This window comes from Podarcis tiliguerta (assembly GCF_965153285.1).
Source record: "Podarcis tiliguerta genome assembly, chromosome: 1".
In the NCBI taxonomy this organism is placed as follows: Eukaryota; Metazoa; Chordata; class Lepidosauria; order Squamata; family Lacertidae; genus Podarcis; species Podarcis tiliguerta.
This window is the reverse complement of record NC_139534.1, coordinates 24,119,697-24,133,351: the sequence shown is the minus strand read 5'-3', so window position 1 is coordinate 24,133,351 and position 13,655 is coordinate 24,119,697. Positions and strand designations below refer to the sequence as shown.

The window sequence follows — 13,655 nt, the reverse complement described above, 5'->3', positions numbered from 1 at the left end:
AGTTGAAGTTTTGACCTGAGAGCTGCTGCTGCTGCTGCTGCTGCTTGTGACAAGCATACAGGACATGGATGGTGAATTCAAATGTTACTTGGCAACACTGGCTAGTCATTGTACTAGTCATCAACTCTGCCATATGACAACTTTCAGACACAACAGAACTTATTGGGCTAGAGGGAAAGCTTTGAGGGAAGAGCATGACCTTCTGAATCAAACAAACATACCATATAAATACAGTGGTGCCTCGCAAGACGAAATTAATTCATTCTGTGAGTTTTTTCGTAGAGCGAGTTTTTTCGTCTTGCGAAGCACCACAGCGGGGAGGGGTGGGGAGAAGCAGGGCAGCTGCCGCAGCCGGTCCTTGGACTCACCCGCACCTTGTGGACACCGCGCGACGCGGCTGCTGGAGGGCGGCGGGGCTCAGGAGCGTGACTCCGGCTGCAACGCTGGCTGCTGGCGGCAATGGCTCCTGAGGGGAGCGCGCGAGGGCGGTGGGCAGCGGCGCGAGGCAGCCGGAAGGTCGGAAGGTCGGCTGGAAGGTGGGAGGGAGCCGGAGGAGTGGGGAAGCGAGCGTGCGACCGTCGCCATGACAGGAGAGGCAGGGCTGTTTCGTCTAGCGAAGCAAGCCCTTAGAAAAATCCGTCTTGCGAAGCACCTCAGAAAACGAAAAACCCTTTCGTCTAGCGGGTTTTTCGTCTTCCGAGGCATTCGTCTTGCGGGGTACCACTGTATAGTTATTGATATGTTAAGAGACCACACTTTCTAAGTTTCATTTGCTTGCATTATTTTTAGAATGAAAGTTCAGAGAGAACGGTTCGTTCATCGCCTCCTGATTACCACCACAAAGATGTCTGATTCTGGGAAGTACACAGTAGTGGCAGGAGGAAATATGTCCAGCGCTAATTTGGTAGTGGAAGGGCGTGATGTTCGCATCAGGAGCCTTCAAAAAACCGTCCAGGTATAGTACTTCCTACTGTTTTGATGACCAATACAGCCGGCCTGCCCCTGATCACTGAAACGTCAGTTTCTCAAATAGATTTTCCAAACTCGGTGCCAAAAATCTGTGGAGAAACTTCGGTTCCACCAAACAATAATGTTCAGGTGTTAATTATAAAAAGAAACCAACAACCATACTAACTTGTAGAAGCATTTTGCTCAAAGATCCTCCCAGATCTCAGTTAGAAAAAATACTGAATTCCCCATTGTGAAAATGTAAGCAAAATCAGATGCCAAAGAAGGTACACAGCCATGTGGAGGAGCATTGCTCTCATGGACTGAGCGCTTCTTAAATTGAACAATGATCTTTCTCTTCAGCAGTTGGAACAAAACTCTGTGCACAGGGCTCTCTCACATGTATTAATGTCCCCTTAGATATTTTTTAACACACCCCAAAATACAAAATATAAAACTACATTTCCCCTCCTAGCTTAATTTAAATCAGTTAATGTCAACGCATACAAGAAAACCTTATAGTTCCCTTTAAGAATTCTTCAACCCCCGGCAAAATTATGAGAACCCTCTTATTTTCCCAAGTGCACACTGCGTTGATCTGATATTATTCCTTTATTGGTGTCTAGAGAAGTGAAGACTGTAGTATAGGGACAACTGATCATTTTGTTGGCAGATCTCACCCAGATCTGGAGCTGCTTATACATTGTGATGTGCTTCCCCACTTATTTTGAAAAGTTATTCATCTTGTAAACTATGAGAAAAAGATCAGCTGCAAAGATAGTCTGTTAAGGTTCAAGGGATTCTGCTTGGTGATTTCAAGGGGCTGAGGAATGTTGAGTGCCAATTGAAAAATTGGAAAAAAGGAAGGAAGGAAGGAAGGAAGGAAGGAAGGAACAAACAAATGAACAAATGAAAAGGGGTGTGTGTGGAATTGATCTACTTGAGCTCCCGCGGACTTGCAGTGGCTTGGGAATAGCATGGCAAGGCGGCACCCCACGAGGTCAAAAAATCCCCCTGAACAAGGCTGCAAGACTGCTACTAGAGTCCTAAACAAGGATACACTTATTAGGGTTGGGGGGTGTAACACAACCCATTGTTGTGGGTCCCTATTTTTGTACATACAAATGGGAAATGATAGGCGAAATATGTAACTACATCTATACAGTCCTTTTTTATTAAAAAAAAACCACTGGTGTTTGTTTTGTTTGCATCACAGATTTATTTTGTACTGTTTGATGAATAGAATAGGCTAACAGAAATGAGGGAAATAATTAGTGTCTGCTTATTGACAGGTCATTGAGAAACAGCGAGCCGTGGTAGAGTTTGAGGTCAATGAAGACGACGTTGAGGCTCGCTGGTATAAGGATGGAATTGAGATCAACTTCCACATTGAGGAGAGATATCACTATGTGGTGGAAAGAAAAGTCCATCGGATGACAATCACTGAAACTAGATATACAGATGCTGGAGAATACACCATCTTAGCTGGAAGAAACAGGAGTTCCATCACTCTCCATGTGAACGGTGTGTATACAGATTTATCTTGCTTTTATTGGAATACTAATTCATATAAGAAGCTACATTAGTAGTCTCCACAAACACACTTGCCAATGCTGAAGTTCAGCATGACATTGCAGTCAGTGACAAGCAAAAGAAATGGCTGACTTTCAAGGCCAGCCAAGATTTGTGTTCTGCATTATACCGCTTTCTCTTTTTTTGCACTTCTTGTTTTCTTTTGAACTATTTCAAGCCGCACTTTTCAGCAACAGTACGCAAGTAGTTAAGCTTCAGTCCTGTGTTGTCAAATGCAGGGAACCTCTGGCCCTACATATGTTGTTGGACTCTCATCAGCCGAACCAGCACGGCCAATTAGGGATGATAGCCATTGTACTCTAGCCACATCTGATTTCCCACCCCTGCTATACACAATTTTAGGGCAGTAAATCCAATTGGACTCTGAGCAGACATCCATAGGCTTGCACTGCTTGTGATTAGCTATTTGTTAAGCTGTATCCTTCTGCATGTACTTGGTCATCTTGATCAGACAAGTTTATTTTTCTTAGAGGTGTCTACACTTCAGCCCTAATCTGAGATATAAAAATGATTATTTTCTAGTATTCACCATTACTTTATAGCACCCCCCCCCCATTTATCATTGGAACAACCCCATGATTAAGGCTAAACTGCAAGTTAGGCCTGAATAGCAACACTCAGGGGAGAAAAGTGTAATGAAGTCTTTCAAGGACCATATTATTTCATGTTTGTGGTGGGACATTATGGGTTTGAATGTTCCAACCACTGAAAACCATTGTGTCAGGGAAAGCTTTCTAGCCTAGTCATCGTCCTGATGTGCTAGTTTCCTACAGCCAAGAATTGGCTGTTGGTTTAATATGACAGAGATTTCAAACATGCTATCTCCCATCACAGTCCCATCCAATCACAGCCACCTGCTAATTTGTTCATGTGCAAATCAACCCTTTGCCTGTTGCCCAACATCTCTTTGTTGAGCTACAGCTAGCAACTGGTCCTCTCTCCTCTAGATCTACAGTGGTGCCTTGCAAGACGAAATTAATTCGTTCCACGAGTTTTTTCGTTCTACGAGTTTTTTTGTCTAGCGAAGCACCACTGTGTATTGACGGTTTCCCGTAGGAATGCATTGGCGGTTTTAAAAAAAAGGCGCAAGACGTTTCGTCTTGCGAAGCAAGCCCATAGGGAAATCCGTCTTGCGAAGCAACTCAGAAACGAAAAACTCTTTCGTCTTGCGAGTTTTTCGTCTTCCGATGCATTCGTCTTGCGAGGTACCACTGTAGTTACCTTGCATTACGTGTCACATAAATGCTGAAAAACCTGCATGCAATCATAGGAAGGAAGGAATGGAATCTATCTTTCTAGAAATTAGTTGCATTATTATGTATATATATATTTTTAATTATAGCTCCAGAGCCACCCCAGATTGAGAAGGAGCTTCAGCCAGCCACCGTGGAGTCTGGAAAGCCAGCCCGCTTCTGTGCTGTTGTGTCAGGAAAGCCGCAGCCCAAGATCTCGTGGTACAAAGATGAACAGCCTCTTTCTTCAGGCTTTAAGGTCAAATTTCTTCATGACGCCCAAGAATACACCCTGTTGCTGATCGAGACTTTCCCAGAAGACGCTGCCGTCTACACGATTGAAGCGAAGAACGACTATGGAGTCGCCACTTCTTCTGCATCCCTTTCCGTGGAAGGCAAGCTCTCCCAGCAATCTCAAGCATTTTTGAAACTGGCATTGTCAATATTTTGCACTGTGTGCTCTTCCATGGAGGCTAATAATCACTCTTTGATCTTTTTCCTTAGTCCCAGAAGTTGTTTCTCCTGATGTAGAAGTGCCAATTTACCCACCTACTATTATCGCACCACTCCGCGATGCTATTACTTCTGAGGGACAGTCTGCTTGCTTTCAGTGCAGAGTTACAGGGACAGGTTAGTTTAACAAAGTCATAAAACACTTTTGTACTCCTTGTTCGACCTGCTGCACTTAGTAGGTTAAAAAACAGCAACAAGCAAACAAACCAGTTACTGAAGCCAGGCTTCCCCATAGCCATGTAGATTCAGTTGTGTGTATACAATAACCTAACTTGTCTTATACTGACCAAGAGGTTCCATAACCATGGACGCCATTTTGCAGTACTAAATATTAAAAAGGTAGGCACAGTTGTAATCATCCTTCCACTTTTAATTCAAAGTGGCATTTTGCCACACTCTCCTAGGTTTCAAATGAGCCTGAAAAATGAACAAAGCCTTGGATGTCAGCTGCTGACACAACTTTGCCGTGGAAAGTATGGATCTTCACTGGGCATCAATTCTCACTTTACTTTTTGCACATGGGTACATGTACTTGAGTAGAAATTCATGTGCGTTTAAGTATGTAGGTTGAATTAGGAAGAAGATAATTAGGATTGTGTCCTTTAATTGTTTTAAAAAACCCCAAAAGGAATCATCAGTAAAGGATCATGTGCTTTTCCTAGTAGACACAAGCAATTTATTTTTTAAAGGAGAGACGTACACTTCATATGTTTCTTATTTTTCTAGGAATATATATATAACGAGAAAGGCGATACATGACTAGGAAAGTTGCTTGAAAAGGAATGTGGAAGAGAGATTAGAACCTATCCAAAATATTACTTGCAATCCATTCTGACCTCTCAACTTCATAATAACTTCATAATAACTTCATAATACTTCAGTGTCAGATGTGAATTTTGCACTTAGTTACACATACCTGAGTACCAAAAGTAAAGTGAGAATCAGCCCATGCTTCAGACATTTTATGGCTAAAAGTATTTACGTTACTCCTGTCCTGTCCACCATATTTCATGGAATCCAAGGATCAGCTAAACCAGCTCTGAAACCAAACCATTGATAACCAGTACCCCCAGTAAACCAGATATCTAACTGCAGAATGATCTCATCATATATGCAAAAGACTTGGGCAAATTAAAATCACGTGTGCTCCAATATCTTGCTGGTGTGGGATCCCTAATATGTACACAGAGCTCCTTATAAAAGAGCTTGTATAGGAAACAAAGAGCTATGTACTCTTTGTTGAAATGAATGGAGGGGCCAGTTCATCTGAGAGTACATAGACCTCTTGATCCACAGTCCCGGGTCACCAGCAGTTTGACTGTTTGCATATGGTTACAGATATATATATATATATAGAGAGAGAGAGAGAGAGAGAGAGAGAGAGAGAGAATTTGAGCAGTCTAGATATCTGGGTAAATGCCCCCCTACCCGCCAAAACACTGAGCTTTATATAATTCTAAGAGAAGAATGAAGTGCCACGTCATAATTTTAAAACCATCAGTACTGCCACAATAGTTCAACTTGCACATAAAAACACTCATTATAGTTCTTTTAATTCCCCCAGTGAATTTACCGAAACTCGCACAATACTTCCTTCTTGCATATTTTAAAATTTGGATCAGATAGTTATTTTTAGTATAAGTATAGATTTTTAATAAGACGCACAAAATCCAAATGGACAATTCGCTTTTAAATTAGATAAATACAGATAGGTACTTGAAATGAGATATTATCCCTAGGAAAACAATTCGTGAACGTACGATCCATTTGCACGATGGGTGTATCGGTGATGAACTGAGGATCCCCAAAAGGGCTCAAAAAGTTCTCTTCCCCCACCTGCCCTGCTCCAGCCTGCACATGTACAAAATGACAGGGATGGGGGACCTGTGGCCTTTTGGACTCCAACTCCCATCAGCCCCAACCAACATGGCCAGTGGTCAGGGATGATGAGAAACGGAACCCAACAACATCCGGAGGGCCACCGTTTCCCTCATTCTTGCTTTGAGAGTTACACATACGCCAAGCAGAAACGAGTTGCACTGTGAAGGGGGCAGAAAGAGGGAAGGTAGCTTGGTGTAATGGTTCTAGGGGTTGCTCGTGCGTAAGTTGCCGTTACTCCTGGCTAGGTTGCCTGGTTGAACCCTTTTTGTCTGGACAGCCTCAAGTTCCGTGGCTGCCTCAGTCGCTGGCAGAATCCATCAGTGGGCGTTTCTTGAACCTCTTCCAGCATAGAAGCTGTTTGACGCCCAGTCTCCTCCTACTCTGCCTGTGCGGAAGTCTTCTGCACAAAGTGGGTGTGGGCAGCGGAGTACCCGTGCTCTCTCCGCTGGTCTCCGGCGAGGAGTCCTGGAGCCACCTCTCCGATTCCCCCATCTGCCCCCCTTCTCCACTGGTGTTACGCTGATTTCCTTCCCCAGCGGATGGGCTACCTCTCTCCCTACTGGGACCCTCTCCGCCATCCCTCTGGAGCCTCCTCTCCGCCTCCAGCTCCGATGGCAGTTCCCTGACACTTGGGGATGAAGAAGGCATGCACAGACCACTCATTTCCCCCAGACATAACAACTATGCTGCCTCTCCATGTGCCCATGTTGATATGTAGGTGGGATATACGGGTAAAGAGAGGAACTTCCAGGCATTGGTTGGCGCTACACTCATGGTGCATATGGATCGTGTCCCTAACTACAAAAAGAAAATTCTGATAGGACTTTTAAAAACATCTCATCATAAAAAGCATGTAGGAGTTTACACTGAAAATATTGGCAAATTTTGAGCTGTGCAAAAGCATGTCAGAATGATTTATGTATATATACATATATATGCTCATATGGGTATATATATCATTTTGATGTGCATGTTGAAAGCTACAGCGTTTCTATATGTCTATATTTGTGGAACCAGAGCATGGGGAATTGTTCTTGGGAACGCCCGCTCTCTTTGTATTGTTCATGAATGTTTCTGCATATGACTCAGTACAGCATGAAATTATCCTTAGAATAGTTCTTTGTCATGGCCCAGATCAAACCTGCTCATGTGCTCCTCCACTGCCCCCAAATATTCAAAGCTGCCAGTTTCCAGAATAGTATTGTTCATTTTTCATGCTCACTGAAATTCTGGATGAAAAAGAAGGAGAACAAAAGTTTGAGGTTCACTAGGTGTACACGGAGGATAGAACTACACGTGATGCTCAACATGGGACTGCCACCAACAGTGACTTGTGTCTTCCCCTGCCTTTTCCTGAAATACTTTAATCAGACTTCCTATGCCATTTCCTTGGCTCCACATCATTGGCTGTTGCTTGCAGGGGTAAGGGAACACCAGGTGGGGAGAAGTGGATTTCCCAAAATCAGTGAGAATATTGCTCAAAATTGGCATCAATCCTGGTACCACTTCTCCACCAGCTGTTGAAGGCGGCAGGGTGGGTGGCACAGGTGGCAGCGGGAAATGACATGGATTGGTCTAACAGTGCATTCTTAGGCTTCACTTTTCAGAAATCAGTCCTGTTGAATTCACTAGGACTTGTTTCCAGAAAACTGTGTATTGCAGCCTAAACATTACAGTGGAGGGGGAAGAACTCAGTGCAGTGTTGCCATATCAAGTATCTCTTTAGCTCTGATCTCCCAACTTGTTCATCAGTTTGCTCCCCAAGAGTGAAACTAGAAACCTTACATGTCTCTTTTTTATTTTGTTTATTTTCACTTGAGCAGACCTCAAAGTAGCTTGGTATAGCAAAGACAAAGAGATCAAGCCATCCCGCTTCTTTAGGATGACTCAGTTTGAAGACACTTTCCAGCTTGAGATTGCAGAAGCATACCCAGAGGATGAAGGAATTTACACCTTTGTCGCAGGCAATTCTGTTGGCCAGGTGTCAAGTACAGCTGCGCTGAAGCTGGAAGGTACAGTGTACTGTCTAAATAGACACTGTGTAAATTTGCATGTGTTTTAACATTAATATATATTTATATATATCTTTAAAACTACGTGTAATTGTCTGTCATGTCAGTGTCTTATAACTCAAATAACCAACCCCATTGTCTGATGTCGATAGCGCCCATCTGGTCTCTGCAGTATAAATTCTGCAGAATGTCATTTCACGTTGTTCCAGTGTTCCATAGTTTTCATCTTTCCATTCTGTTTCCAATGAGTATCCAGCACACACCAAAGATAAACGAATAAATAAACCCCCTCTGACATAAACAGATTCCCAGAATTTATTTGTCATGCCAAATCACATTTCTGTTGAAAGGAAGTGAAGGCATGTATCTAAAGAACTGTGTGATGTAACTCAATACAGACAATGGGGGTTTAGGTTTAGGTTTGTCAAACAGGAGCACTCCCAGTCCCATGTTGTGTGGCAAACCAATTTTGAAACTGAGGTCAGAAGGATGCCTATTGGCTGCCAATGCTAAAAAGCAGCGCCCCAGAGTCTCTTCCTCTTCCTTCTTTGTATCTTGCAATACAAAAATGTGTGATGTGCTGATTGTTAGTTCCCCCCATTTACAAGTGGGAAGCTCATCACAAAATGAGGCCACGTCACATGGTTTTTACATTAATACATGCTTAAGGGGAACAAAGAGAAGATGTAGAGCTGGGATGGCTGCAGTCACCATGCATGCGCCATAATATCTAGTTCTAGTTTTGAGAGGCAGGAGGATGTTTGAAAAGCAGATTGTGATATGGCATGTGGATGATGAGCAAATCTGTTTATTTTCTGTCCGTGTCACTTTCACACATGACTCCGTCCCATTTCCACATTAATTAAATGGCATTAAATAATTAGGCATCGCTAATGTTGGCGAAATTGCATTTATGTATGAAAAAGAAGAGCACCTTACACTGAAATTAGAAATGAATGCCCCGTTGAAAAGAAATGTCTAAGCTCCTTACCATTCCAACACCTGCTGAAACACAAGGGAGAAGCCCAGAACCTGCAATACAATATTGATTTTGTTGCCTGTTTTTCAGGGTAATATATCTATTGTTGCCTGTAGTAGGCATTAAAATCATTGGGATTTAATTGATTTGCATCATGCCAATTCAAATGTGAATATTTGTCAGAGGAAACAAATATTCAGATACGTGACACGAAGAGCATTTATGCATTTAAACTCAGCTAGTTTTCAAATGTTTTGTTTTCCACTCAGAGCCTAAACATTGCCACTTAGGGAACGGAAGAATGTCATGCTGTAAGAATGTGTTTGTAAATAAAGGGAAAGGGCATGTAGGGCGGCTAGGCTAGAGAAAATTGACTGGTGTGCAGGGTAAGAAATTAAAAGTTGACATGCTTCTTTTCAGGCTTTAAGGTTGAAGAAGTTACCTCACATTCCCAAAGGCATGTTTCTTCATCTTTCTCCATTAAGAAGGACCCCGTTGCCCAAAGGCCCAACTTTATCCAGCCTATCTCAAGCTGCAGCGTTTGCAGCGGGGAAACAGTCAGATTCCAAGCCAGGGTTTCCGCCATGCCGAAACCAGAAATCCTCTGGTTTCATAATCAACAGCTAATGTTGCCAACCAAAGGCGTAGTTTTCCATTTTGATGAGTCGACAGGCACAGCCACATTGATAATAGTAGATGCTTTCTCAGAAAATGCCGGGCAGTACTCTTGCAAAGCAAGAAATAGTGCTGGAGATACAACTTGCATGGCTACACTTACAGTGACTGCTGAAGGTAAAGCCCCGCTTTTGTTCCTAGGGAATTCTTTGTTTGTTGCATAAACCACACTCTTCTACACTGTGACTAATGACCTTCTCTTCTTCCTCATTTCACACTTTTTAATTTTATTTTTAGAACTAGCAGCGCCATCACTAATGTCAATAGTCCTAGCGGTAACCAAATAAACCACTCTCGTTTCCTGTACTTTCAAAGTGTCGTGTCATTTAGAACTTGCATCCTGGTCTATCGCTCAGATAATACACCTGTTTTTTGGTAGACTAAACACACGCACACACTTCAAGGCAGCGAGTTGTTGGCAGTTGGTAGCATTCTCTGACGTTTGCTCTACTCGGTTTTAAAAGGGAAAGAAGGGATATTGTCAGGGTATCAAAAAAAATATATACCTTCAAATTGCAATGGACAACTGCAGTGGAAAGAAGAGTCAAATAATTACCACATATTACCAGCATGAGCATATTTCATTTTTCCCCATCCATCATTGTGGCTGTTCTTTTCTGTAAAATATTTGCTGCCTCCTGAGGGCACTTTTAATGAATGCAGCTGGCATGCAAGGCTTTCGAACGAAGACATGTCATTCTTATCATCTATGGCATAGCGTTTTGCTTTTAACGTGGCCCACTGCAGTGCATTAGATATTAATCATATGTTTTGTTACTTGATTACACAGTGCAAGCCTTAGATAGGCTAAGTTCTGGGAAAGATGTAAAAGAGTCTATCCAGGCCAAATCAGAAGTGCATATTGCTTCCCCCTTTGCAAAGAAGGAAACTCAAGTGTATGTAAAAGAAATTAAGTCCAAGCAGGAGGCATCACGGGAAATGGTTGTGCAGGCCTTTGAACACCTTTCTGGAACTTCTACCGTGAAAGCTGAGATTGGGAAGGAAGGAGAAAGCTTCAGTGCCACAGCCATTACTCAGAAGTCAGGAAGCACCACGATATCTGCAACCTCAATTCAAGTGCTGAGAGAGGCGCCCCCAAAGATTCTTCTGAAACTTCATGATCTCACTGTGAGATGCGGTGACACCACTCAGTTTATGTGCGCTTTGGAAAGCGAAAACTTCTCGGAGGTTTTGTGGTCCCACGAGGGAGAAACGTTACAGGAATCTGAACGAATAAGGCTGTCACAAAATGGAAGCGTTCTCTTCCTCACTATAAGCAATGTCCAACTTTTAGATCAAGGATTGTACAGCTGTACTGTTCGTAACGACTATGGAGAAGTAACAACAGCTGCTATACTAACCGTAGAAGGTGGTTATCTGATTTTTAACATTATGTGACGTTATCTCATTCCATCCTCATCATCACTGCCTATAGCTCCTGTGCTAGTATTTAATTTAGAAATACAGTTTTGAGTTCCATTTCCCCCCAACCCTCTACATTTCGGGCTCTATTCATAAAGTAACCACGTGCACAGGTACTCTATGTAGTTTGGTTGTAAAGTAGGAACCATACTTTCCCCAGGCAAGTTACAGAAGGATCAGGTTCATCTCCAAAAGCAAGGACTAGTCAATTTGCAGTGAAATACTGAAGCAATTTGGAAGTTTCCTATAGGATCAAAGAGAAGTACAAGAAATTGTTTACAATTATTTCTCCTGTTAATTTTTGTGAAAGCTTTTTTTTTTTAAAAAACAAAAAACAGCTACGTAGTCTAACTTAATGTAGGCTATTCTAGTTTACAAAGGGTTTTATGCCCTTTTCCGCCCATACTAACTTTCTTTTAAAATTGGAATTTTGCATCTTTTCCCCCCATTCTTTTATTGACCACAACAATTTGTTATGGTTAAGGCAAAGAAACTTCCACGTGTCGTGTGCCTTGCTTTTCCTTATCCAACACCAGATGATGAAGGTGCCACAAATGTCTTCACCTATAGTCCTCTCTTGTGTTTAAGCAATGAAGACTAAGAATTGACTTTTGGTTTTCTTCTCATGGCATGGAAATAGCTGCACGATTAGCACACAGAAGAGTAGGAACAACAACCTGAACCCCAAACAGTGCCATATATCGTGCTTTTACAAAGTGGTGGATTTCCTGACTTTTCTACACATCATTGAAAAGCACTGCAGCTGCAGCTGCCTTCTAGGCTATGCAGAAGAAGCCTTGACTAAAACTGAAGATGTCCTTGTAAAAATCACTGTGGGCCAATCCTATTTCCTCTGATGTCAGTGACGCAAATCCTCTGGATCTAATTGCACCTTCTATTTAACCTGGCATGAATAGAGCCCTTAAATGTGGAACAGGATAGTATAAAAGACTGAAAATCCAATTGTTTTTTGCACTAACACGCTGAACATTCTTTTTACCATACTAATGGCTTTTATATACATATATATTGCTGAGTATAGATTTTTTTTTTTTTTTGCTGCAAAACATCTAATCTTATCCTAACTTTATTCTTGCCTAGCTAAAGAAGCACAAGCCAGAACAGTAACAAAAATTACCCTTGAATCAGATACTAAAAGCATTAAAACAAGCAAAGAGTCTCAGATTAAAACAGCCTATGAATATAAACAAGAGTCTTCCACGGAAACGACGAGCGTGACAATATCGACAGCTCAAAAAGCACAAGAAGCTGAGAAACTGAGGATCAGAGACTACTACCCTGATGTTGTGCCGTGCGAAGACATCGCCGAAACTGGTGCCACAGTACCAGTCTTCCTTGAAACTCTGCCCCCAGAAAGCTTTGTCAAAGAAGGAGATAATGTCTCGCTGTTCTGTGTAATCAAGGGGTTCCCTACACCTTGTGTCATCTGGCTGTATAACCAGCTAATAGTTGAGGATTCCGCATTGTGCTCTTTAAGGCACGATGGCCCACTGTGCAGTTTAAACTTACTGAAAGTTAAGGAGAATCAGAGGGGTATATACAAGTGCAGAATAGTTAATTCTGCGGGACAAGCCGAGTGCAGCACACATCTGAGAGTGACAGGTTGGCAACTGCATGTTCCTTCCATATACTCCTCTTGCGTACCGTCATTGAAACCTGTTCAATCCACAGTCCGTGATAAAATGAAGCGGCTGTGGATTGTTGAATATTTTCCTCATGGTGTTAAAGGCATGTTAAAGGCATGTTGAATTAGAAAAAGAAAGAAAGAGTGGGAGAGGGTGGGGAGAGGGAAAAGCTCCTTTAAAATGCTGTGGGGGGAAATCCCCAATACTTTAGCATCCTCCAACTATTTGTTTTCAACTTATCAGACACTTCCTGGCATGTATGTGTATGTATGTATGTATGTATGTGTGGTTTTTTCTTCCCCCTATCAATGCATCATTTTAATTTTCTTCTCTTTCAACATTCAACTCGCTTTCCATTAAATCACACTTTTATTTTTATTACAGCCCTGGAAAGAGTTCTGCAGGAGAAGATAGAACAACAGATTGAAATGGAAGTGAAAGGTACAGTCGCACACAAACGTTTATATGGAAAGGAAGGTTTAGCATAAAAAAACCCCCAGTAACCCCTTTGAAAAGCTGATACGTATGACCAAGAAAGCAAAACATATTCTGAAGCATATCTGAATATGCTGCATGTTTTGTTTTAATATGCTCAGGATAACCTGCATTATTACAAAAAGGATACAAGTTTTAAAGTTCATTTAAAACTTTTCATTTTCACAGATTTGCCCGTCTTTACTTTCACGTCGTGCTATGCAGCTGGTTGCAAAAGCTTTTCTTTCGTATACCTTCTTCTAATGCATGGGACAATTTT

At 42.1% G+C, this 13,655-nt stretch overlaps 2 protein-coding genes across 2 annotated transcripts in view; both read left to right on the top strand.

The window, feature by feature from the left end:
- TTN (titin) overlaps positions 1-13,655 on the top strand; it is a 285,564-nt gene that overhangs the window by 45,113 nt on the left and 226,796 nt on the right. The window contains exons 39-45 of the mRNA XM_083403724.1: positions 790-955; positions 2,241-2,472; positions 3,884-4,168; positions 4,278-4,403; positions 7,991-8,179; positions 9,579-9,950; positions 13,286-13,342. Coding sequence (XP_083259850.1) covers positions 790-955; positions 2,241-2,472; positions 3,884-4,168; positions 4,278-4,403; positions 7,991-8,179; positions 9,579-9,950; positions 13,286-13,342 — 1,427 coding nt within the window. The remainder of the gene's footprint in view (positions 1-789; positions 956-2,240; positions 2,473-3,883; positions 4,169-4,277; positions 4,404-7,990; positions 8,180-9,578; positions 9,951-13,285; positions 13,343-13,655) is intronic.
- On the top strand, positions 9,969-13,024 carry LOC310678305 (V-set and immunoglobulin domain-containing protein 10-like; the record flags this gene model as incomplete). Its single annotated transcript, XM_083442101.1, has 2 exons — positions 9,969-11,202; positions 12,357-13,024. The coding sequence occupies exons 1-2, from the start codon at positions 10,773-10,775 to the stop codon at positions 13,022-13,024; spliced, it is 1,098 nt and encodes a 365-aa protein (XP_083298227.1). The 5' UTR covers positions 9,969-10,772.